Below are 27307 nucleotides of genomic sequence, written 5' to 3'. Positions count from 1 at the left end.
TTACAGAAGAGAGGGTTAAGCAACTTCCAGAGGGTCACAAAGTGAAGTGTCAGAGGTAGAATTGGAACCCAGGTCACTGATGAAGTCATTGGATCATACATCTAAAACTGGAAGGAACCTCAGAAGTTATCTGATCTCTCCACATTTTACAGTTGAAAAAACTGAGGCTCAGAGAGATTATGTGACTTGTCCAAGATCTTACAGGTAATAAAGCAGCAAACCAGGATTTGACTCAAGTTCATACCTAAGTTTGGCCCATTCTCATTCACACCTTATCCATCTCTTGCCTGGACTGCTATAATAACATGCTCAACAGCCTTCCTAGTTCCAACCTATTTAGTCCAATCTTTCCTTCCAAGTTTACAGAGAATATTCCTAATCAACAGGTAGGGTATGTCAGTGACTTATTACTGCTGATATGCTAGACACCAGCTCTTTAAAGGTGGCAGTGGTATAGTCTCCATTTACAAAAAGAAACAAAGGGAGTTGGGACACTTACATCATTCATCCTGTCCACAGTGGTACTGATAAGATACAGTGTATTGATGCTGATAGTCCGGACACTGTCACTAGCTAAGAAGTCCTTCAGTTTTCTGGAGACTGCTTCTTAGGCTATTTCGAGGAAGGAGGAGAATGTAAGAAAACAGGAGTGGGATTGCCCAGCATTACCCCATTCTTTCCCACACTGCAGGCCAATAGGAGGTCCATCTCAACAACCTGATCTTCCTCCCAACTTTCCCATTTCTGTTAATGGCACTACTATCCTTCCAGTCACCTTGACTCAACACCCAGAATTCTCTTTGACTCTCTCCTCTCCCCTTCATAACTATCAGTTGCCAATACATAGTACTTTCACAATAAAAGACCTGAGTAATTACTGCATTCATTTGAAAGATAAAGCCCCAACAGCACTTGCTCCTGTATGACACCCACCTAAAACCCCATATTACATGGGTGACTATGTCACCCCCCTCAATAATCTCCAGGGGCTCCATATTACCTACAGGACCAAATACAAAGTCCCTGTTTGTCATTCAGAGTCCTTCATGATCTAGCCCCCACCTACCTTTCCAGTCTTCTTACACCTTTTTCCCTGCTATGTACTCTTCAGTTTAGTAACACCGACATCCTGGCTGTTCCACAAACAAGATATTCCATCATCTCTCTGCTCTGGACATGTTCTCTGTTTGTCTCCCATGCCTGGAAAGCTCCCCCTCTTCAGTTCTGCTTTCTGGCTTCCTTTAAATCTCAACTAAAATCCCTTCTTTTATAGGAAGGCTGTTCCAAGGCCTCTAAATTCTAGTGCCTTCCCTCGTGAGTTATCTCCTATCCTTTCTTTAGCTTGCTTTGTAGATATTTATTTGTTTTGTTGTCTCTCATATTAGATTGTGAGCTACTTGAGGGCAGGGACTGTCAGTTACCTCTTTTTGTATCCCTGGTGCTTTTAGAGCCTGGTACATAGTAAGCATTTAATCAGATTTATTTTTTTTTTTTGGTGAGGCAATTTGGGGTTAAGTGACTTGCCCAGGGTTACACAACCAGTAAGTGTTAAGTGTCTGAGGTCCGGATTTGAACTCAGGTACTCCTGAATCCAGGGCCGGTGCTCTACCCACTAAGCCACCTAGCTGCCCCGTGTATCTAGATTTTGCCAGGGTGACAAATATCCGTTCATCTTGTAGTTAACAACTTGCATCTATGTGTGTATTATGTGTATTAGCTTCATATTTATGTTTTATACGTCTTCTTCAGGAGAATGTAAGTTCTCTGTGAGCAAGGATTGTTTCATTCTTTGTACTTGCATTTCCATCACTTGACATACAGTAGACACTTATGATTCATTGATAAATGGTGAGGGATTAGTTGATAGGTACCAGTGAAAATTTAATGGCAAAAATGAACCTGTGTTCAAGAAATTAGAAAGTTTCTCCATGCCAGGGAATACTGACTAGAAGGGCAAGAATTCAGAATGGGAATTGTTATAAGCATTATCAAACTCTTCCCAGACAAGCAGACAATGGGCCAGAACAGAAAATAGTAGGCCAGAGTGGAGGATAATTCTTGACACGGTCCTTGGGTGAAACAATCTAAGAATAGAGTTTAATAACAGTTAAGTTGAGCAATACAAGAGGGACTTAACAACTTGGGAGTATGATTTTTAAAAATTTTAACCTTGTGGGGTGGCTAGATAACACAGTGGATAAAGCACCAGCCCTGGATTCAGGAGTACCTGAGTTCAAATCCAGCCTTGGACACTTGACACTTACTAGCTGTGTGACCCTGGGCAAATCACTTAACCCCCATTGCCCCACCAAAACAAAACAAAACAAAAAAATTTTAGCCTTGTTACATTGGGTTACTTTGTTTTTATATGGAGATTAGTATTTATTCGTTATGCATAATTATTTTTTTTAAGTGAGGCAATGGGGGTTAAGTGACTTGCCCAAGGTCACACAGCTAGTAAGTGTCAATGTCTGAGGCCGGATTTGAACTCAGGTACTCCTGACTCCAGGGCCGGTGCTCTATCCACTGTGCCACCTAGCTGCCCCTATGCATAATTATTTAATAAAAATGTTTTTATTTTTAAAAAGAATTTGCAAAGTGGAGTGTGCATATTTTGTCCCTTCTTTTTTCAAATATTCACCGCCGTGCCCTGCCCCCCCCTCCAAACCACTAAATTAACATACTATTAACATGAGCTTCCACTCCTCATAGTGGAAGATTAATGTTGAAGGACTGTAGCCTCATATTCCCCATTAGTTGCCTTCACTCCTACACATGTGCTGATGAATGGAGATGGATAAAGCACTCAACTATTCTGACTGGGTCACTACAAATTTATGCTACACAAACTCAACTGGGCCCTAACTGTTGCTAGGCAATCCTACTATACCTCCCTTATCAACTCACTTTCCCATTCTCCACAGCAGCTCTTCCAAACCTTTTTATCCCTCCTCAAATCTCCCATGGGTCTCCCTCCCCCATTCTCAGATAAGAAACCTGCCTCCTATTTTACAGAAAAGACTGAGGCTATTCACCACAAGCTTCCTCTTCTCTCTTCTTCCTCATTTCCTTCACTCAGATACCTTCTGCCACCTTCTTCTCACCTCTATCTCACAACAATGAGGTAGTCTTATGCCCTCAAGGCTAATGCCTCCACTTATTCAAGGGATCCATTCTATCCCTTCTCTTCCAATAGAATACCCCTCTGTCACCTCGTTTTCTCTTATTTTCTATTTCCTTCTTTACTGGCTCCTTCCCTGCTGCCTACAACATGCCCATGTCTCCCTTACTCTGAAAAAAAAAATCCACCAAACGCTTCTTGATCCTTCCATCCCAGCAAACGATCATCCTCTATCTCTTCTTCTCTTTGTAGCTAAATTCATAAAGGCCATATACAATAAATGCCCTCTACTTTCTCAATCTCTTCTTAAACCTTAATCCAGTTTCCAATCTCATCATTTCAATTGAAACTGCTCTTTCCAAAGTTACCAATGATCTCTTAGTTGTCAAATCCTATGGCCTCTTCTCAATCCTCATTCTACCTAAGCTCTCTGCAGCCTTTAACACTGCTGATCACTCCTCTCCTGGTTCTCCTCCTCCCATGACTACCCCTTTTGCTAGATCCTCTTTCAGACCATGCCCTTCAACTATAGATGCCCTTTGGGACTCTGTCCTAGGCCCTCTTCTCTTCTCCCTCTATACTACTTCACTTGATCTCATCAGTTCCCATGCATCTAACTCCACTCTCTATGCTGATGATTTTCAAATCCACCTTTCCTGCCTGAATCTCTCTTTGCTGACCTCCAATAGCACTTCTCCAACTACTTTTCAGACATCTTGAACTGGATGTCCAATGGCATCTAAAACTCAAAATACCCAAAACATAATTCATTATTTCTCCCTTACATCTTCTCCACCTTCAACCTCCCCTATTACTCTAGAGGGCAACACCATCCTCCCAGCTCCTTCAGGCTCACAACCTAGGAGTTTCCCCCATCATCCTCTCCTAAAAATATCCAATCTGTTTCCAAGCAACCTCTTTTCTTCTCTGACCCTGCCATCACTCTAGTGCAGACTCTCATCACCTCCTGCTATGATTCCTGCAATAGCCTGCTGATAACTCTGCCTGCCTCAAGTCTCTCTTCAGTCCAATCCATCTACCAGTCAGCCATTAAAATGATTTTCCTAAAACAAAAGTCCTGATCATGCCCACTGCTCTACTCTATAAACTCCAGTGGCTCCATATTGACTCCAAGAGCAAATAAAATGCCTCTGTTTGGCATTCAAAGCCTTGTATACCTATTCATCGCCTACCTTTACTTTTTTATACACCTTACTCCCCAAACATGTACTCTTCAATTCAGTGACATTGAGCTCCTGGTTTTTACAAGAACAGGGCATGCCATCTCTTAGCTCTGGGCATTTTCAATGGCGGTCCTCATGTTTGGAATGCTCTCCCTCCTCCTCTCTGACTACTGACCACCTTAGCTTCCTTTAAGTCTCAATTAAAATCCTACCTCCTATGGGAAGACTTCCCCAACCTCTTCTTATTTCCAGTGCCTTCCAATGTTAAGTATTTCCTATTTATTCTGTATATAGTTTGCTTTGTATGTATTTGTGTGTATGTGTTCTCTCCCATAGCTCCTTTGAGAACAGAGGTCGTCTTTTGTTTCTTGTTGCATCCCCAGCACTTAGCACAGTGCCTGGCATAGAACAGGCACTTGATAAATACCTGAATGACTGATGGATAAGGAAATTAACATAATTCAGAGCCAGGGTCATTAATACATGATCTATGATCAGAATACAATGTGGTAGGATGCAAATAGAGGTCAAGAATCATGGGACCTGATCCAAGAAAATCCCAAGGAACTAAGAGGAAGCTTACTATGCGCCCCTATAGAAAGAACTGATAAAAAGAAACACTTGGGATTGTACATATATAACCTGATTGCAATCTTGTGGAGGGGGGAGGAAAGGGAGGAGAAAAATTTAGAACTCTAAATCTTATGAAAATGAATGTTGAAAACTACCCTTACATATAAATGGAAAATAAAAAATAAATGTTTGTTGAAGAATCATTGGGACCTTTTTTTGTTTATAAGCTGATATGGCTAAAAACAAACAAACAAAAACTCCCAACCCAAACCATGACTCTTTGACTTCTCCACAAGTATGTTCCCTACCTGCCTGTGCCTAAGGTTAATTATGTCCAAGTGTCATTTATGTCAAGTGTTTTGTACCGATCTAGTTTTTTGGTTATTCCAGGTCATAGACCCTTGTTTACAACCCAGAGGAGGTTAAATTCCCCCTTACCACTGGTTCTGGTGGCAGGGCACACTGTCGAAGAATATACTCTATCATCATCTCACCCCCAGGCTGCTCCAGATAACCATGGTGGGCCATAGCACTGATTACCTGCACCACAGCCCTCTTCACCTATTCAGGAGAAAAGAAAAATAAGATCAAGCCAGCATTGCTCAGGCAGATCCACAATCAAGATGGATATCTCTTTTTTAAAGATCAAGCAAAGAAGACAAATGACCCCAGACAACCAGCCACAGGAACTGCTGACTGAGCCACAACTCCAAATTCTGCTGGGGGTTTCCCTGAAGATAAAGTACATCAAAGCCAATAGGACACACTGCAGAGGAGCCACCTATCACTAAGCTATAGTGAGAGGAGATGCCAACTGTTACTAAGTGAAGGTCTCACTGTTCACACCAAATTCATTCATCATGTGGCTGTATTTTGTCATTTCTCTGATCAGGATTAGGCTCAAAAAGGAGTGAGTCCAGGCTAGTGAGTGCTGAGCTATTTCCTGGTAGAGCATCTATAGTGGTAATTATCTAATCCTATAACTGTTTGATTCAATGGGCAAAGAAGCCACTTCACTTACCTTGTTGTTAGTGTCCAACAGGGGAAACTTCATGGATGACAGAATAAAAGGCTTTTTAATCTCCATCTGAGCAGCTGAAAGAGACCAAAAAGTGTGCCTCAGTATCCTCTGGTCCCAGGCTTCTGATTTAATCCTAACCCCTCTTCTCTCTCCCCCTCCCACCCAAATCCTCTTTAAAACAGGTTGAGGATAGGTCTCAATAATCCCTTGAATCCCAGTCTACAAAATCTTCTCTATATAACTCTGGCCCTCATTCATTCATCTCTCTATTTTTAGTCCTAAGGTTTTGGTCCCAGCAGGGAAAGGGAAAGGGAAAGGGAAAGGGAAAGGGAAAACCCATTCTCTGTCTTTTAAATGCTATAAAAATTTTATTTACCACTTTTATCATCCCTAGGACCTCTATGCCCAAGGAAGCCATAAGGATACACTCAATGGGTACATACTGAGTACGGGGAGCACAAGCAGTAACCAGGACCAAACTTTGTATTTACTCATTCTGGAGTTGTCCAATTTGTCAGGGAGCTGAGATAAGCCAAGGGAACATGGTAGCAGTATGCAGGCGAGCTACTGACCATATGCTACTGAATAACTAAGGAAGTTACTCTTTTCACATTTCCTAGATGCCATTCTGCCCAATCCACGACTCTTTTAAACAGTGATCTGGTATTTCATTTAGAGAGGTATTTGGAGTCTCTTTTCCAAAGAAATAGGGCCCTATGAAACCTTCTACTACAGGAGACCTGGGAGAGGAAATTGTGATAGAGAATCATAGAACCAGAGCTAGAAGACACCTCAACATCTCACTAGGTCTAACTTCTAAATTGGAGTGGACCCTTAGGTTGAAACTAAGTCCCTAAAGGGGGAGAAAGACTTGCTCAAGATCATATGGTAAATTAACTGTATAGCCTGGATTATAATCCATGTCTTCTGATTCTCAGACCAGGGTTTTGCCCCAAACCCATACCTTACATTGTCAGTTCAGAGGAATAGGAATGGCATATATTATTGGATAATTCAAATTTTAGTCAACAGACAATCTCTTCCATCATCAAAGTAGTTACCTGCTACTAAGAAGGCAAACAGACTTGTTGGAGTGTACCTTCTAGGGTGCTAGGAAACAGTGAAATAGGCCAAAGTCTGGGAGCTAGAGGAGGTAAAATGAAAGGGAAAGGTCCCTGGACAGTACCATAAATTGCTTCCCTCTTCAAATGCCAAAACCACTGAACAAGATGGTCAGTATGCATACTTACAGGCTGAGTTGATGACTTGCCTCATGATGTGCAAGGTCCCAACTCGAATTCTCTCATTACTGTTTTCTAGCTTAGGAAGCAAGAAGGCCAAAAGGCGGTCAGGAAAGGAGCAGGCTGCAAGACAAGGACAATTTGTCAGTCAAGGGGTCCATCAAAGGACACAGTCTAGACTCAAGAGGCAGTTCAAGACCATCTCCTGCAGTTAAGAACCAAAGCATGGGGCAGCTAGATGGCGCAGTGGTTAAAGCGCTGGCCCTGGATTCAGGAGTACCTGAGTTCAAATCCAGCCTCAGACACTTAACACTTACTAGCTGTGTGACCCTGGGCAAGTCACTTAACCCCCATTGCCCTGCAAAAAAAAAAGAAAAAAAGAAAAAAAGAAAAGAAGAACCAAAGCATGAGGGAGCAGCTAGGTGGCGCAGTGGATAGAGCATTGGCCCTGGATTCAGGAGGACCAGAGTTCAAATCCGACCTCAGACACTTGACACTTACTAGAGGTGTAACCTTGGGCAAGTCACTTAACCCTCATTGCCCCACAAAACCAAAACCAAAACCAAACCAAAACAAAAAGAGCCAAAGCATGAGCTCTTGGGAGGGCTCAGTCTGCACAGTCCAGGGACAGGAAATCGATCTGCCTAATACCATTTGCTCTACTCAACAAGCTTCACAAACAGTTGGAAATGAACTTCGCTTTACCTCCCACTGCTCTAGCCACAGTTTTCTTCACTGTCTTATCTATTTTTCTTCTTTCCTCTTTTTCACATGCTTTATATGTTTACCATTCCATTTAATTTCATCAACACTTAATCAGGCAACATTTCTGGGTGGCACAGTGGATATAGAGCTGGCCATGGAGCATGGAAGGTAGGAGTCTAAGTCTCACCTCTGACACAAGGGGGCTGTGTGACTCTGAGCAATTCCCTTTACCTCTCAGTGTTCTCAGTAACACTAAGACTATGAGCTTGCACAGAAAATGCTAGAGGAAGTTTCATATTTGGGAGTTCCCTATGCTAATGATATCACACCTCCAGTCCCTATCCATCATCCTGGTCAACATCTATTAATCATTTACTCTAGAATGTCTCTTCTTTTACCTTTTATCATTCTCTTGGTGATCCCATCTGCTTCCATGGATTAAATAATCATCTCTATGCAAATGACTCTCAAATCTGTGTATCTGTATATCATTAGCACATGCAACAAATGCTTGTTGAAAGAATAAATACATGAATGAAAAAGAGATTACTGATGATGTAGAGGGTATCCCAGAAAGTCTTAGCACAGTTTTATGCTTTATAATAACTTCAGAAGAATAAATGCTACAAACTTCCAAAAACCATTTGAAACTACTTAAAAATGTTAAAATACTGCTATATTTCTGATTAAAATTCAATGTAACCACTATTTTATGCTATGTATGTATCACTCTAGTCAACCTTTGAACTTTGTAAAAACTTTTATCAGCTGCTGTTCAGAGACTGAAAGGGTTGCATTTGCAACCCTAGCCTTATGATCATCCAAAGATCAATGTTTAGTTGAATCACAACAGTTCTGATGTGATCCCACAAGAAAAAGTCTAATGGGGATAGATCAGGTGACCAAGGGGCCAAGTAAAAGGACCTCTTCTATCAATTTACTCTGCTGAGAAAAGTTGTCTCCAGAAATTATTGCACCCACAATGCATGACAGGATGTGCTGTCTTGTTCAAATTAAAATTTTATTATGTGAAGTTTACAAACCTAGATAAGTATAAAAGACATTGTATGACCATAAATGGAAAAGGAAGTAGGCTAGTCTATAGCAAGAATCAGACAATAGATGGCTGAAATACTACACTGGGAGCCCATAAGTATTAGAAAGAAGTACCACCTTGTGCCTGGTTCCTTTGCAAACCTTTAGAAGCTAGGAACCTCCTACCTCTGGTACCTATACTCCCTGTGTGACCTTTGGCATCCAAAAACCTCCTTGGTCTCAATTTCCATACTTGTAAAAGATAGGAGTTGGACTGAATGGCCTTCCCATGGCCCCTCCCAGCTCTGGACCTACAGTCCTATCCCCTTTGGAGGGTTTATGCAAAGATATGGATGAAAAGTTAAATGGGATAAAAAGTTGTGGCAAGACTTCAAATCTGCTGTAGCCACATATTATCAGTTCAAATATGCTCACTGTGCTAGGTATTTGGGGGAGATTAAATAAAATAAGATTCCTTGCCCTAATGGAGTTTAAATTAAAATCAATTCCTGAACCTGTACCTGCGCAGGTAATTTCCTTCACCTAGACTGCTCTTCACTTATCTACATCCACCTCAGCTAACTTCACCCTCTCAACCAGTAAAGCCTTCCCAAACAAGCTCAGCCCATAAAAACCTTACCCTCCTCCAAATTCCTAGAATATTTTGTCCAAACTAATTAAACATCAATTAACTATATGCTGCCCTGTGAGCATGACATGTCTTCTCACCTAGGTTATCAGCTCTCTGGAGGCAGGAAACTTCTTCATCTTTGTATCTACTATAACGAGGGCAGGTAGATGGCACAGTGGATAGAGTGCCAAGCCTGGAGTCAGGAAGACTCATCTTCCTGAGTTCAAATCTGGCCTCAGACACCTCCTAGCTTTGTGACTCTGGGCAAGTCAGTTTCCTCATCTGTAAAATGAGCTGGAGAAGTAAATGGCAAACCACTCCACTATCCTTGCCAAGAAAACTGCAAATGGGGTCATGAAGAGTTAGACACAATTGGAAAATTACTCAACAACAACAACAACACACAATAGAGTAGCTACTATCTAGCTCCTTGAAGGCAGGCAACATTTTATTTGTGCCTGTGGTCTAGCATTTTTTCTAAAATGTTGTAGGTGCTTAATAAATGCTTCTAGGTGGCATAGTCCACTGAGTGTTGGGCCTGGAGTCAGGAAGACCTCAGTTGAAATATAGCCTCATACACACACTAGTTGTGTGACCCTGGGCAAACCATTTAACTGCTGTCTATCAAGTTTCCTCAACTGAAAAATGAAGATAATTGTGATAAAACTATGTCTCCCTGAATCCACCTTCTACCCATTATCAAATGTCATACAGTCCAAGTGCTGCATTATCACAGTATTTCAGATAAGCCCAAATCTCCATGAGGGTAAAGAGGTCCAGGAATGGGTTCTCTTGTAGAAAAAGTAGCACTGGGTCCAAATACTGGCAGAACAGGGAGACATGAAAGTAGTTAACTGCCATATAATCTTTGAATCTAGGCAGCTTCTTATTTACTTCCTAAAATTCCTCTGACCTATTTAGGCTAAAAATCTTGTCACATAAGGAAATAAGATAAGTCAAGAATGATTTATTCTTTTAATTAAACACACATATACATTATGATAACAAAGCAAAAACTGAAAACTGTTTAAAAAATAAAAGAGACAGCTGCTGGCTCTCCAGATATTGGCCTTTTTTTCTCAATGAGTTCAATGTCTTGCTCGCAGTCTTTCTTTCCCCAAAAAATCCTACCCTTCTGCTAGAGAACTTAAACATATTTGTTAATGTTCCTTCAAACGCTTTAATGTCTGTTCCTCAGCCTCCTCAAATCCCATGATCTGCTCTCTTCTAGTCCACCTCAGTTATACACAGGGAGGTACACATCCTTCCTCTTACAATCACCTATAAATGTTCCACTTCCTTGATCAAGAGCAGTGAAATTCTTTATCCAGTCATAACCTATCATTCCTTTGTTTCCTATGCCCTATTCCTCCTTAACCTAGTCTCTGTCCCCACCATGACTGCCAATCCCTTTACCCCTCAGTATGGTCCTATAGTATTATCCCTAATCTGTTTATACTTTTCTCACTTCCCAATCTCCAACCCTTGGTTAGCCAGTTAAAACTCTGTATTATCTTCTACTATGGAATCCCTTTACCCCTTGTCCTGTCACCAGTCACATGTTGCTAAACCCTAAGACCATCCCTGTTCTGTTTCTTATTCACATGGTGCTGAATGAGGCTGAAGGAAGGCATACAACTGTACACCCAACATACACAATACAAATTTGTTATTTAATTGCAACTAGAATCTCCTGGCAACAAGGCAGTCTTTAGTTCTCTATACTGCTTCTTACCTGCTATGTCTCAGCTAAGGATCTTGACTCATACGTCACTAAGAAAATCGAGGCCACTTGCCATGGGCAGCTCTTCCCCCCTTCTTTACATCTCACAACACCTTGGTATTATTCGTGTCTTCTCTTTTAGAATCAGAAATTCCTCCTTGGAATATCTGATGATGAAACTGGCCTTTCTCCTTCTCAAGGCCAATCTCACTACACGTATTCTTTATCTTATCTCTTTCATCTTTAATCCAAAAGATTGTTCTCATTACCATCCCTCCTCTCTCTATCTACTAGTTTTTTCCTCGCTGCCTACAAACATCCCAAAGCTAAAAAAATCTGAAAAAGAAACCTTCACTAGATCTTACCATCCCTATCATCTTATATTTCTCCTCCTTTTCTCAAACTCCCTGAAAAAACTGTCTACATTTGTTATCTAAAGTCAGAGCCTCTACTTCCTCTTCTAAATCTTCCGTATTCAACACTACTGACCATCTTCTGATTCTGGATTTGCTGTTGTTCAGTTGTGTCTGAATCTTCATGACCCCACTTGGGGTTTTCTTGGCAAAGATAAAAGAGTGGTTTATACCACTTCCTTCTCTAGCTCATTTTACAAAAGAGGAAATTGAAATAAACAGGGTTAAGTGACGTGCCCAGGGTCATATAGCTAGGAAATGTCAGCAACCAGATTTGAACTCAGGTAGATAAGTTTTTCTGATTCCAGGTTTGGCACTCTATCCACTGTACTACCTAACTGCCCATAATTCTGGATATGCTAATCTTTCATCATTCTATCTTTGCTTCTATCATACAACTCTAAACCCTGTTCTTCTTCCTCACTGGGGTCTCCAATCTTTCAGTTCTTTCCCAAGCCATCACCCCTATATTGGTTACACTCTCTTCCCTTCCCTATTTTGACCCCTTGGTGAACCAGTTCAACTCTACAGTAGCCTCTACTCTCTAGTCCCTTTCCTCTATGTCAATCCTGCCCTGCCAAGCACCAGCATTATATTTCTTCTACCATGTATTCACATACTGTTGAAAAAAATCTGGAGAAAATGACAAAGCCATGCTGACTGGGTCCACTACAAATCTGTTAGGTAATCTCAACTCACTGAGGAAAGTAATAATTTTCCATTTCATTGATTGATTCACAATTCCAGTCACCACAGCAGCTTTTCCAAACCTTTTTACCCCTCCTCAAAACTCCCAAGGCTCCCCTTTGCTCTTAGCTGAGAACCTTCCTTCATATTTTACTGACACAACTGAATTTTCTGAGAGCTTCTGTTTCTCACAGCCTCCTAATCTCACATCACAAAGATGCCTTCTACCACTATTTCCAAAGAGAGGTAGGGCAGCGAGGTGGCCCAGTGAATAGAGGGCTGGCCCTGAAGTTGGGAGGACCTGAGTTCAAATCTCATCTCAGACACTTACTAGTTATGTGACCCTTAGTAAGTCACTTAATGCCAATTACCTTAAACATCAGGGGCCATCCCCAGTTATCCTAATAATATATCTTGCCACTGGATGCGGATGGCTGTGAAGGAGAAAGTGAGGCTGGCGACTTTGTACATCCCTTCCTCACTTAAATCTAATTCACTGCAAGTCATGACATCACCCCAATGTTATGGTCCTCTTCAAGAACAAAGGAAAAACAACCACCACAGAGAGGTGGCCCTTCTCTTTGCCAAGGCAAACCACTCCACAAGCACAGGTGATCCCATTCCATTCTGTGTTCTCCAGTGGATTGCCCACTGGTCATCCCCAGTCTCTTATCAATCATCATTCTCTGTCTCCCTCATCTTCAGAAAACTCTTACTTGATCTATTCATCCCCAGTAGCTATTATCCTATATCTCTCCTTCCTTTTGTAGCTATACTCTAAGAAATATATATGATTATGATGGAATACTATTGTGCTAGAATAAATGATGAGCAGGGAGGGGAAGCTAGGTGGCACAGTTAATAAAGCACTAGCACTGGATTCAGGATGACCTGAGTTCAAATCCAGCCTCAGACACTTGACACTTACTAGCTGTGTGACCCTGGGCAAGTCACTTACCCTTCAATGCCCTGAAAAAAAATTTTTAAATGAAAAAATTAATAAATGATCAGCAGGAAGCTCTCAGAAAAACCTGGACTTACACGAGCTGATGCAAAGTGAAATGAACAGTACCAGGAGAACACAGTATAAGGCAACAAAAATATTGTACAAGGATTAACTGTGAATGACTTAACTATTCTCAGCAATACAATGATCCAAGACAACTCTGAAGGACTTATGATGAAAAATGCTATCTGTCCCCAGAGAAAGAATTGATGGAGTCTCAATACAGATCAAAGCATACTTTTTAAACTTTCTTTATTTTTCTCTGTTTTCCTTCACAACATGACTAACATGGAAATGTTTTACATAACTACACATGGATCAAATTGCTTGTGTTCTTTTCTTTTCTTTTTATTTTTAGTGAGGCAATTGAGGTTAAGTGACTTGCCCAGGGTCACACAGCTATTAAGTGTCAAGTGTCTGAGGCCGGATTTGAACTCAGGTACTCCTGAATCCCGGGCCAATGCTCTATCCACTGAGCCACCTAGCTGCCCGCTTGTGTTCTTAATGAAGGCAAAGGAAAGAGAGAGAATGTAGAATTCATTAAAAAAAAATTTTTAACATTTTTATTTAAAGTTTTTAGTTCCAAATTTTATCTCTCCCTCCATCCCCTTCCCTGAGATGGTAAGCAATCATATATGGGTTATACATGTGCAACTGTATAAAATATTTCCATATTGGGGTGGTGCAGTGGATAAAGTACTGGCCCTGGATTCAGGAGGACCTGAGTTCAAATCTGACCTCAGATACTTGACACTTACTAGCTGTGTGACCCTGGGCAAGTCACTTAACCCTCATTGCCTCCCAAAAAACAAAAACAAAAACATTTCCATATTAATCATTTTGTACAATACTTGAATAAAAGAAAAAAGTGAAAGAAAGTGAAAAAGCATGTTTTAGTCTGTATTAAAAAATATCAGTTCTTTTTCTGGAGGCAGATAGTATACTTTATCATGAGTCTTTCTAGGTTGTCTTGGATTATTGTACTGCTAAGAACACCTAAGTCATTCACAGTTCTTCATTGAACAATATTGCTACAGAATTCAGAATTTAAAAAAAAATGTTAAAAACTGTTTTTACATGTAACTGGGGGAAAACAGAATATTAAATAATTATTTAAAAGAGAGAGAAAAAAAGAAGAAATCCACTTCAAAATAAATGTTTGCTGATTGACTACTTGGTAATAGCATCAGAGTTCCTTTGAATCAGTCATAATGATTGTGGCTAACTTCTAAGAGAGACCAACTTTTTCAAAAGGAAGAGAAACTCTTTTTATTTCTCTTACAAAGGTAAATTAGGTAAATTAATCTTAGAGTGGGTTTTCCTGACTCAGACCCAGAACCTAGACTCTCTTCACCATTAGCTAAGATACCAGCTGAACCTATTCCTAACCATAGCTCTGTGAGGGAGAAGGAAATACAATTTTCTCCCATAAGGGCCCTCAACAGGAAGTTTTAATTCTCACCTATGAGACTGGCCTGAAAATCATATTTGGGGTACAGGTAGGGAGAGACCAGCACTCAAACCTGAAAGACAGCAACACTTCCCTTAAGCTGTCAATCTCATCTAAGGAGGGACTCGAGAAAAGAGAGGATCTTGTAGCCCTCAGTGAACACTTCTTTTTGTTTGCTTGTTTGTTTGTTACAGTGGACATTTCTTTTTCACTCTATTGTATACCACACAACATGTCAACTAGTGTTCTTTACCATTATGTCCTAGACACTACCACCACCATCTGAAACTACTACTAGGAATTTATGATTTAATATTCTCCTAAACCATACTCAGAAACATAATAAATTTAAATAGACGCCACCAAGATTACCAGGAAAAGGGATTAATTCAGTGGGAATCCTGTAAGAACTGTTAAGCTAACAAAAATCTTTTTCTTCCTAGAAAACTAATATGCTACAGAAATTAAAAAGCACAGAAGCACCCTGGGGAAAGACAGAAAAAGAAAGCTAGTTGTTTCTCCAGTCTATTCTACACCCCACTCTCCTCAATAGAGATCAGACCTGTGATTCCATCATTATAAGGAGTTCTTAGTGAGAAACTTCATCTATCAATGTAGATCAGCAACTTCTTTTCAATTTAATTGTCTCAGAAAGTTTCTTGGGAGCCCTGGGAGGTTAAGAAACTTGCCCTTGGTCACATGGAAAGTAGGTGTCAAAGGTGGGCCTTGTACTCAGGTGGCTCTCTATCCACTGGGCAGCATTGTCCCTCTGTTCCCTTCCTTTCCACACACAAGCATTCATCATGAGTATGAGTTAAAATTGTCCTTTTCTTTTCCCATGAATTTTCTCAATACATGCTAAGTTTCTTAAAGATTTGGAGATTCCAAAGCCCAACTTTATATACTCAGGGACTAAAAGGGAGGTCTCTCTCCATCTTCTCCATCCCTAGAAGACTGAAAATCCTTGAGGTCAGGAATTGTCTTTGTTTCTTTTATTATGGAGAGCACTGAACAAAGGGCTTTGCAAACAGCAGACACTAATACTAAACATTTGTTGAATGAACTCCTAATTCTTCCCAAAGAACTGTACCCACAGAGGCATAGGTGCCTACAAACTTCCCACTGTGCACAGAGGGACAATTCCTTTCCCTAAGAGACTGAAAGGTTCACTTACCTCACCTGTCAATCATTTCCTTATTCTTTCTCTCTTGTAGTTGGCAATAGCTCCTGCCATTCCAGGCAGATATCTGTATTTTTAAGCAGTTTACTATGATCCTATGCAAAGCATTCACTTTACTCCAAACCTTAAACTGTGCAAATTACTGTAGATTCTTGGGATAGGCCTGTGAAGGTGCTGGTTAATGAGGCCTAAATAGAGGGCATGACATGATGATGGGGCACCTTAGCAGCTTGAAGAAACACCATCATGACTAAGAGGAAGGGAAGAAGGCTGGGGCTTCTCCACAGTCCCTCAGTGGAGGGTTGACAAGTTACTCACATCAGTTTGCTATGCTTCATGCTGTCCCCATTCATGTGCACCTGTACAAACTCATTAACCCTCTTCATAATCTGTCAATCCTACTTTCCTTCAGACCATTCCTACTCTGTCACAGCATCTTCCACAAATATTTTTGTGATTAATATTTTTAAAGCCCCAAACTAGGCAAGCACCAGGTATATTCAGGCTCTGCAGACTCATACTGAGATGCTGAGGAATTCTCTGCCCTGTTACTTGGAAGAAATTGACACCAGGCTGGACTGCCCCCTTGTCATGGAATTTCCTCTTCCCTCACTCCACCCCCAAATCTCTTTTGAACCCCCATCTTACCCAGAATTGTGAAGCAACGCAGGACTTCATTGTGATTCTTAATGACCAAGGGGTTGAGTGAATCCACTGGTGCACAAATCTGCTCCAAGGAACAAAGGAAAGAAATAACCAAGATGACCACTGCCTAAGCACCCCCACTCTATGACGATCCCTTATGTGTCTGCAAATGACCAGTACCTAGATACATGGAATTGCTTATAATGGGAGGTAAATGACCACCACACCCGTGCAAACTTTCCCAACAAACTGTGCAATATTAACACACACACAGAGGTCTCCTATATCTTGCAGGAAAAGGGTATTTGAGAAGGATCCATTTCCCTTCCTTCCACCAACTGCTAAGATAGTAAAGTCCCCAGGACAGAACAGTAGAATTGGTGATACAAAGAAGACTAGAAGAAGCCACCCAGGACCCTCCCAAAACTACATAGCATCCCTAGGTATATTCCCAAATAAAGGATTGCCTCATTTTCTGGACTACAATCGTTTCAACTTTTTTTTTTTTTTTTAGTGAGGCAATTGGGGTTAAGTGACTTGCCCAGGGTCACACAGCTAGTAAGTGTTAAGTGTCTGAGGCTGGATTTGAACTCAGGTCCTCCTGACTCCAGGGCCAGTGCTCTATCCACTGTGCCACCTAGCTGCCCCCTTTCAACATTTTTAAAGCAAATGAAAACAAAAGTCATGCCAGCAAAAGGAAGCAAGTATCACTTAGTGGTTCCAGACTGAGCCAGAGCTAATATAGGGAGACTTCCTGGGATGATACCTGAAGTTTTAGCATGAATCTCAAGCTAGACCTTAGGACTTATAATTCTAGTGTCTCCCCTCACTTGTGGTCTATGAAAGAAGCAAAAATTGTCAGCAAATTTAAAAAAGTATCTATTGTCTCTAAGTTGTAAGACATGGGGAAATTTCTAAAAAAAGTTAATTTCTCTTGCCAATCTAGCATCAGCTAGGGTAAAAGCTGGTATGGGGCAATTCTGAATTACCAGCTTTTTTCCTACTTGGTCACCTCTGGTGCAAATAGCCAAGCTAATCAATCTGTTGTTCTTCCCTTTCCTGTTAAGGCCAGGCCTCCTTTCTGTAGACCATGTCCCAACTTTACACATCTCTGAACTGTTGAAGCCCTATTTCTTAGGACAACTTTCCCTTTATGGTAGCTAAAATGAGTCACCAGGAATCATAGAGTATTGTCTGATGTTGAGTCAGAATCACTTTCTGCAGCTTGGTTTTCCACAGGGCTCTCTTTCTATGGAACTCCTGGAATGGTCGAGACTTCATGACTCCAAAACAGTGCCTCAGTTACACTCTCACACTCGAATGTCCTTCAATGCCTGGGACCTCCTTATCCTGGAACATCTATTCCCTGGGGCCCTCTCACTGTAGAATATTCTTCTGTCAGGCCAGCCTTCTTCTCCCTTTGGTGGGGTACTCCTAGGGCCTCCATTTTGTGCAGGGAACCAGGCCAGCCAGCCTTCATTCCTCCCCTGTTTTGCTCTTGACATGCTTGATGCCAAGTCCTTTCAGGTTCTTCCTCTTCCCCTCCCCAGTATCACTTGTCTTTCAGCGCTCTCTAGTTCATGTTCTTTTCTTTAAAATGTTAAATTCCTTGAGGGCAGGGACTTCTTTTTTTATTATATCTTTATCCCCAGAACTTAGCACAGTGCCTAGTACATAGTAAGCACTTAATAAATTCCTTCTTTCCAGATTTGGAAAAAACTTCAGAGGGTATTAAGTCCCACCTGCACCAGAAAAGGAATCATCTCTAAAATATCCCTAATGCAGTGGCCACCCAGCCTCTGTTGGGAGAACTTCAGTGGTGGGGGTGCACTGCCTTACAAGGTAGTTCATTTCACTTTTGGATACCTCTAATTGTTAGGAAGCTTTTCCTTACATGAGACAAAAAACTACCTTTCTGCTACTTCCACTCATTTCTTCTAGTTTTATTCCTGTTATCCTAAAGAATTCAATGATAGGAAAACTTCTCATAGGTTCCACTCCCCTAAATCTTCAGAACTCCAAAGCAGGACCATAATTTGCCAATGATTTTCTCAGAGAGTCCTGCTGAGGTGCTAAGCCCTCTGAGCTAAGGTGTTTGCACCCTGATGACCAGACTTCTAAGCAGACCAACAACTGCATAAAGAGAGTAAGTGCCAGGAGGACACAAGGTTGCCACAGAAACAAGCCTTGTGAATGTGAGTTCATATGAGACAGAAAGACAGATGGCAGGAGCATGAGAGATGAAGAGATAGATAACCTGGCTTCATAGCAATTTCAGTTAATCCTGTCAGCTGATCTGGCTCAATATGAACCTCAGTACATATCCCATTGAAGACAGGAGAATCTGAGAGAGAATCAGAATCCCCAGTGGCCAAAGGAGAGGGACAGAAGAAGCCAACGCTTCATCAGCTCTAGGGTGGAGATTTAGTAATGATCAAATAAATCTTGATCTTAGGGTACGGCTACATAAGGCAGTTTCCTTTAGCTCCTGAGTCCATTCTTTTTTTTTTTTTTGCGGGGCAATGAGGGTTAAGTGACTTGCCCAGGGTCACACAGCTAGTAAGTGTCAAGTGTCTGAGGCCACATTTGAACTCAGGTCCTCCTGAATCCAGGGCCAGTGCTTTATCCACTGTGCCACCTAGCTGTCCCCTCCTGAGTCCATTATTTAAAATGGGGACCCTGTTTTATTTAGTTTTATCTCCTTCAGAGCTTTGGTACAAAGGAACCGCCCAGTGTGTGTTTGATGATTTAATACATAGACAGCCTCATGAGTAAATGAGTGCTCTTTGTCACTGGTAGCATCAAAGCAGAAGCCGAATAATCTTCTGTCAGGGAGACTTAAAAATATATTTCTAGGGGCAGCTAGATAGCACAGTGGTAAAGCACCGGCCCTGGATTCAGGAGTACCTGAGTTCAAATCCGGCCTCAGACACTTGACACTTACTAGCTGTGTGACCCTGGGCAAGTCACTTAACCCTCACTGCCCTACCAAAAAAAAAAAATATTTCTATACTGGAAAGAAAGAAGGGTTATGTAGCTTCCAGGGTCACTTACAATCAATATATGATATGATTATGATATGATATAGTTATGAGAGCTATTCTCTATGGTTAAAATGGACATTAAAGACTTCCAAGAAGCATCCTTTCTCTGTGGAATCACCTGAATAAAAAAGCAAACTCTCTTAACCAGACTCTAAATCAACTCCAAAGCCATCTGCTTCCTAACTCACAATCAGAGCTGGAAGAGGAAGGTTTGGGTGCCAGAAGGCCTTCCAAGGAACTGTCCAAAATTTTCCAAAAGGCACACACATAGCTAAATGTATAGTTCTCTGAAAATATTCCCTTCCCCCTCACCCCTACCTACCCAAAGGCAGTCAAGAAGAGTTCTTAGTCAGCAGCCCCATTTTTTCCCCACAAGTCTTTGGCCCAGTGTTTCAGAAAGTCAGCATCAAAACCAAAGGCTGCTTTTTCCTAGCCTGAGGCAATTCCCTAGGCTGGACCTGGTCCCAACCCCTTGTATATAGGAAGCATCCTCTCCCTTATCTCCCTTTACTTATCCCCTTTTCTGGTCATCTGACCAAATAGTCTTTACCTGAGGATGCAAAGCAGCCAGAAGCATATCAACCTGTACTTCCAACGTGCGGCTCCCCACATTCACAGAAGCTTCAAGAATCTGCCCAAGACTCTATTCATGTAGGAGGAAAGACAAAAATGGATAAAGTCAGCCAAGAGATTTAAGATACAATTCTTTAGAGGTGATGGGGTGAGGGGCAAAAAAGCAAACCTGTATTCTCCCTGACAACACAAAGCTGTCTAAGGATCCAATCAAAAAGAGCACCCTTCTTCCCCCCTGCCCAGTTCGGTGCCAAAGAGATGGAAGTAGCCTCCTACAGAACCCCTGGCCCCTTCATATATCCCAAAATAACCTCAGTATTGTAGGTCCAGACCCACAAGGTATTAGGGATGCAAAGCTGCTACAGAAGGCTTATTTCAGTTGAGAAGGTTAGTTTCTAGGATAGAAAGCACCTAATGAGAGTGAGACTAAGTGGTTCCAGACCCCACCCAGATGTTAAAAGCCAACCCAATGGGTTAGGAGAATCTGATTCAGTACAGACCCCCAAATAGGCTAAGAATGTATGGGGGTTCTGGCAAGAGAACTAAAAGAAACCTGGCATATCCAACTCTGGGTAAGCAAGGCTACATCGAGGAGATCGTTTTCACTTTCTATGTTTAAAAGCCTCCAGGGAAGGATCTTTAACAACCACTACCCTGACAATCAGAAATTTTTTCCTACTGTACTACTCATAATAAATCCCTTTGATCTTTAAGTGAAGGCAAGCTCTTTTGGAAGCATCCAATGGTTGTGTGTGCTTAGCAGGCACACATAGATACCCGAACCCAGCATGCCCATATCCAGAGCATGAGTGCTTAGATCTCTGAATTTGTCCACAATGAAGTGCTGGCTCTCTTAGGCTGACAATCTGGAGCCCAGTGGCTTACCTTGGACACATAAAAGGTCTCAGCATGCTTCTTATAGAGGGTAATGATTCCTGGGATGAGTCTGGGCAGCTGTTCCTCTAGCTTCTCATTGGGCAGCAGATGACTCATGGGCCCCAGTGCCTCAACCACAGCCAGCCGAAGCTGGGAAAAGAAAAGTTAGTGTTTATTCCAATCAGATATCAACTAGCCAGAGAATACTAATCAAATATTAATAATGTGTAAAGCAATATATAGGCCCTATAGGTGTGCATGAGAACCACAGAATCTGCTCTTAGTGTGCTTCACCTTGCAGTCGAAATGGGGAGACAGATGTGTACAGATAGAGAATACAAGGCAGCGCAGGGGTCTGTCCCTCAGAGCTACTGAGACTAAGTGAAATTACATTCGGTTAAGAGATCCCTGTGAGCTAGGGTGGTCCAGAAAACCTTCAGCAAAAAAGAGGAAATGAAACTGGGTCCAGTCTAGACACCTCACTATTGGCTGGGTCCTTACCCTATGAAACAGTATCATGAACTTTAAGGGTATGAGCAAGAGCATGAGAAAGGAATGTCAATACCTGTAACGCATTTTAGCATCAAGCCTAGAAAGAGAGAGAGAAAGAAAAAGAGAAAAGGAAAGAGAGAGAGAACGAAGGGACATAAGGAAGGTCCTTTGATAGGGCTGTAATGTACCCCTGATCAAAGCTCTATGTCTTCTTTTCCCTTCCAAAGGATTCCACTTTAAACCTGATACCTTATTAAACAAAGATTTTTACTGAGCAACTATGATAAAGACGATCCTGTGTTGGAAGGTCTGAGTGAGGGGAGAATACAAAGGAATTTAAAACACCTTTCTCTCAAGGTGCTTCAGAATAACAAGAGGACAGTACTAGTCATGCAGGTACTACTTAATTTTTTTTAAATCTCAGTAATGACTAGGTAGGAGGCAGCCCAAATTCTTTACCTTGGCTTCCCGGCTCTGTAGCCAGTGGTTGAAAAGCACATCATAAGCACTGAAGATCTCAGTGGAAAATGTGTCCTTGCGGACAGTGGGATCTGGAGCTTGATCCAGATTGGCGAGGTATTCCAGGATACTATCACTGAAGTGCTGCAGAGCTGTGGTATAAATAGTCCCAAGTGAATATATGTTTTCTCATTCTCAGATAACACCAGAATTGTTATTATTACTTCAGAACCAATTTACAAGGGGGCAGCTAGGTGGTGCAGTGGATAAAGCACCAGCCCTGTATTCAGGAGGACCTGAGTTCAAATACAGCCTCAGACACTTGACACTTAATAGCTGTGTGACCGTGGGAATGTCACTTAACCTTCACTGCTCCACCCTCCCCCCCAAAAAAATCACCAACCCAGAATCAATTTACAAACTGCCCAGCAAGTGAGTGGTACCAGCTTCTGAGGATTAATTGCTCTTTGTCTCTATGAACTGAAATCCTTTGTTCAAGGATTCATTAATGTGCTACCTCCTCCATGAATATTATTAGAGCCTAAGCTCCTTAAGGGCAAGGCCTGTGACATCTTTCAACTTTGTATATGCCATATCCAGTGTAGCTGCTGGTACAGGGCAGTCACTGAAATGCTTATTGAACTGAATTAGTGGGTTTTCTCTTAACTAAAGGGATACAGGGCAGGAAATGGAAGGTGGGTGGGAAAATTCAGATAAACTGCCCTTTCTAGGTTGCCTCCGGTGGTGGGAAGCAGGTCGTACTCTCAATGGGTCAGCTGCTTGAGGCCAAGAAAAATGAAGCCTTCTGAGAAAGCAGGGCAGTGTAGGACTCGCCTGACCAACAGCAACTGCCACATGTACTCTCTGAACCACCTTGGCCAAGGATCAAAGGTGCCTATCTACCTTCCTTTATCCAAAGGGAGGATGCTTATGGTCACAATGAGAGAACTGAGTTCTAAATTTGGCTCTTTTCCCTACCCCTGGACCCTCTCTCCCCAGAGGTTGGGCCACTGCTTTCATGGGTTCACAGTCATCTGCAGGACAGCAGCTTCTAAAAGAATACCTGTTGTAGAATCCCTGCTCTTATTGCAAACTGAGATGGAACAAAGAAATGAAAGGCCACAGGGGTCCCATTCTTACCAAAACAAAATACAGACTTCATTTGATCTTGCCGGGCCAGATTAAGCATTGGTAACATTGTTGTCAGAATGGAATTTAAGAAGGGCACCATGCCAAACACTAAACGAAAGAAAAACAAACAGTAGATCATTTTGTCTTCCTACATTCATCCTGTCCTTTCCATCCCAGGGGTCACAGAAAGACATTTGCCAGGACAAGTTATATATTTTAACTGCATCTAATACACTGTTCATAACAGAAAAGACAGGTGAAAATAAGGTCCATGGTCGCCAAAAAAAAATAAATCTAAAAGTCCCACCTAGGCAGTGAAGAGAGGAGTAAAAAATGGCGCTCTGCCACAAGATACTGCAAAAAGCTTGAAGCTCAATATAAATAATTAGCCCACAACACTCCCTTTACCAAAGTACCCACCTCCCTTTGTTCAGGCTGCCCTCTTGGGACCTCTTTTTCCCTAGAGATGTTAGTGGTATCCATCTTCACTTAAAGTCATGTCTCTCACCTATATCAAACTGTCTGGAGAGGGGGGGAAAGGATAAGGGGGGAGGTCCACACAATTTAATTTGTCTTAACCTGTACATGGTTCCACAAGAATGGGCCCTGGCATTCCCACAAGGAGATGCTGCATTCAGTCATGCAGCAGCTACCAATTAGAGATGGAATGACCACAGAGTGCTGCAGGGCTCCTTCCTGCAGAAGCAATATGTATAACCAGCAAACCTCACATCACCCTGTGCCAAAGTGGAACTAAGTGGGCATATGGTTTTTCAGAAAGTCAGCCCCCACCGGGACCTTCTAACTAAAAGGTGTCCCACTCTAAGGATACACCCCTTGTACCACCAAACTCCAATGCTGTAGGAATGGCTAAGAGACCACAGGGGCCCTTTAGCATCAGCAAACTTGGCAGAAACACAATTGATTTTCCCAGAGCAGCTAGAGAGGTAGGAAGTTGTGTGGTACAGTGAAAAACTGACAAATAGGGATTCAGGAGACTTGGACTCTAGATCACACTGTGCCATTAGTGAGCTCTGAGCAATCACCTAGGTAGTGTGATGTTTAAAATCTTAATTGTGGTCGCCAATCCCATTATTTCATAACAGTAGGTAATACAAGTATTATTGATCCATCTTATAAAGGTCACACAGGCTCATCAATCTCTTTAAGACTGTTAATCTAGATGCAGATTGAACCATACTATTTCTATTTTTTTGTTTTTTGAGGTTTTTCCTTTTTGCTCTGATTCTTCTTTCACAGCATGACTAATGCAGAAATATGTTTAATGTGATTGTATATATATAACCTATATCAGATTGCCTGCTGTTTTGGGGAGGGGGGAGAGAGGAGAGGGAGGGAGAAAAATTTGAAACTAAAAACCTTATAAAAACAAATGTTGAAAACTAACTCTACATGTAACTGGAAAATAATAAAATACCTTTATGAAAAAAAAAAGGCTTTGTTTCTTCAGTTGTAAAATGAGTCTTGACCTCTCCCTCTCTCTAACTGTTTCTTTCAGTTACAAATTCTGTCAACTCCCGCAGGAAAATACCAAAAGGAACATGAGAAAGAACTCTGGCCTCAATACTGCTCAACCACCGGCCCTGGATTCAGGAAGACCTGAGTTCAAATCCAGCCTCGGACACTTAACACTTACTAGCTGTATGACCCTGGGCAAGTCACTTAACCCTCACTGCCCTGCAGAAAAAGAAAGAAAGAAAAGAAAGAAAAGGAAGGAAAGAAAGGAAAGAAAGGAAAGAAAGGAAAGAAAGGAAAGAAAGGAAGAAAGGAAGGAAGGAAGGAAGGAAGGAAGGAAGAAAGAAGGAAAGAAGGAAAGAAAGAAAGAAAGAAAGAAAGAAAGAAAGAAAGAAAGAAAGAAAGAAAGAAAGAAAGAAAGAAACTGCTCAAGCAACCTGAAAGAAGGAACACAACTACACTGATACATATACTCTCCAACTAAGACTGGGCTCTCTTCGCAGCAAGGCAGTGCTTCTGTTCCTCCCTAATTGATTCCCTATCCCTGTCCCCACAGAAGCTGTGCCAAACATTCTCTTCCTTCAAACCTTGCACATCTATGCTTCCTCCTCTCTCAGCTGAGGAGCTCATCTCTTACTTTATGGAGAAAACTGAGAACATGTGACATGAACTCTCTCTTTTCCCTTTCTCTTCATCTCAACTAAAAACTGTTGACATCAATTTCCACTCTTTTTCTTTCCCCCAGTCTCTGACAATAAGGTGACTCCTTTCCTTGGCAAGGCCAACTTCTCTTGGTATCATCTCCATCTCTTCCATATTCTCCAGCAGACATCCACTCAGTCATCACCTCTTTCTCAAATCTTAAACAGTAGAAGGACAGGAATTTAAGAATACCCACATTGACAAAGTACATTTTTTTTATCTATAAAGACAGGATGAAAGATCCTATCTTTCATTAAAGAGAACATATCTCTTTTTTAAAAAATTAATATTTTATTTTTCCCCATTACATGTAAAAATTTTTAACATTTTTTTGAATGTTGAGTTCCAAATTCTCTTTCTCCCTCCTTACCCTCCCCCCTCATTGAGAAGGCATGTAATTTGATAAAAGTTATACGTATGCAGTCATATCAAACATATTTCTACATTAGTCATGTTGTGGGAAAAAACCCACAGACACCCCCCCCCCCAAAAAAACCAAGAAAAATAAAGAAAGCAAACAAAAAATAGGATACTTCAATCTGCATTCCAGACTCCATCGGTTCTTTTTCTGGAGAGGGACAGCATTTTTATCCTAAGTCCTTCAGAACTGTCTTAGATCACTATATTGCTAAAAATAGCTAAGTCCTTCATAGCTGAATATTGTACAATACCACTATTACTATGTACAATGTTCTCATAGTTCTGCTCACTTCCTTTTGCATCAGTTCTTATAAGTCTTTTCATGTATTTCTGAAAGCATCCTGCAATATATACTATATTCTCTCTCTCTCTCTCTCTCTCTCTCTCTCTCTCTCTCTCTCTCTCTCTCTCTCTCTCATATATATTATGGCTTGGTCATCCATTCCCCAATTAATGGGCATCCCCTCAATTGCCAATTCTTTGCCAGCACTAAAGGATCTTCTATAAATATTTTTGTACATATACCCTTTGACCCAGAAATACCACTTTGGGGTCTTTTGCCTAAAGAAATCATGGAAAGGGGAAAGGGACCCACATGTACAAAAATATTTATAGCTGCTCTTTATGTGGTGGCAAGGAATTGGAAGTTGAGGGGATGCCCATCAATTGGGGAATGGCTGGACAAGTTGTGGTATATGAATACAATGGAATACTATTGTGCTGTAAGAAACGATGAGCAGGAGGAGTTCAGAGAAACCTGGAGGGTCTTGCGTGGGCTGATGATGAGTGAGATGAGCAGAACCAGAACAACACTGTACACAGTATCATCAACATTGAGTGTTGATCTACTGTGATGGACTGTATTCTTCTCATCAATGCAATGGTACAGAAGAGTTCCAGGGAACTCATGATGGAAGAGGATCTCCAAATCCAAGGATTAATGTTATTATGTGTGTGTGTATATATATATATATATATATATATATATATATAAATTTCACACCCATGACCTCCATCACTCCTAATTGCCCCAATAATGATGTTCTTAGGAGTTACAAGTATCATCTTCCCATGTAGGAATGTAAACAGTTTAACCTTATTGAATTCCTTATGATTTACCTTTTTATGATTCTCTTGAGTCTTGTATTTGAAAGTCAAATTTTCTATTCAGCTTATTCTTTAAAGTCCTCTGTTTCATTGAATATCCATTTTTTCCCTGAAGGATTATGATCAGTTTTGTCCTGGAACTGTGACCAGGATCCCTACTTCCCTGAAGCTGTAAGTTCTGGTGTGCTATTGCTCCTCTTTGACCTGGGACTGTGACCTGGATCTGAGTATGGGTAATGTGACAAGTCTTACATTCAGTGCCAGCAAAGTAATCTTCTGACCAGTTGTCTGATTCCCTTACAATCTGTGAACTGAGTACTCCAGAAGCAGCAGATTCAGTGTTGTCCCCAAAACCTGCTGCTGGTTTGCTGGAGTGAGGCCTGTCCTGGCACAGCCTACACTGGACTACGTA

General features: G+C 41.4%; 1 protein-coding gene across 1 annotated transcript in view; it reads right to left on the bottom strand.

Annotated features, from left to right (window-relative positions):
• MROH1 (maestro heat like repeat family member 1) overlaps positions 1–27307 on the bottom strand; it is a 177452-nt gene that overhangs the window by 96085 nt on the left and 54060 nt on the right. Inside the window, 10 exon segments of the mRNA XM_043977158.1 lie at positions 500–586; positions 589–612; positions 5317–5439; positions 5900–5973; positions 7150–7263; positions 16619–16697; positions 20210–20302; positions 21118–21258; positions 22060–22211; positions 23200–23298. Coding sequence (XP_043833093.1) covers positions 500–586; positions 589–612; positions 5317–5439; positions 5900–5973; positions 7150–7263; positions 16619–16697; positions 20210–20302; positions 21118–21258; positions 22060–22211; positions 23200–23298 — 986 coding nt within the window.

This window comes from Dromiciops gliroides, chromosome 1 (genome assembly GCF_019393635.1).
Source record: "Dromiciops gliroides isolate mDroGli1 chromosome 1, mDroGli1.pri, whole genome shotgun sequence".
In the NCBI taxonomy this organism is placed as follows: Eukaryota; Metazoa; Chordata; class Mammalia; order Microbiotheria; family Microbiotheriidae; genus Dromiciops; species Dromiciops gliroides.
This window is presented reverse-complemented; position numbering and strand designations above follow the sequence as displayed.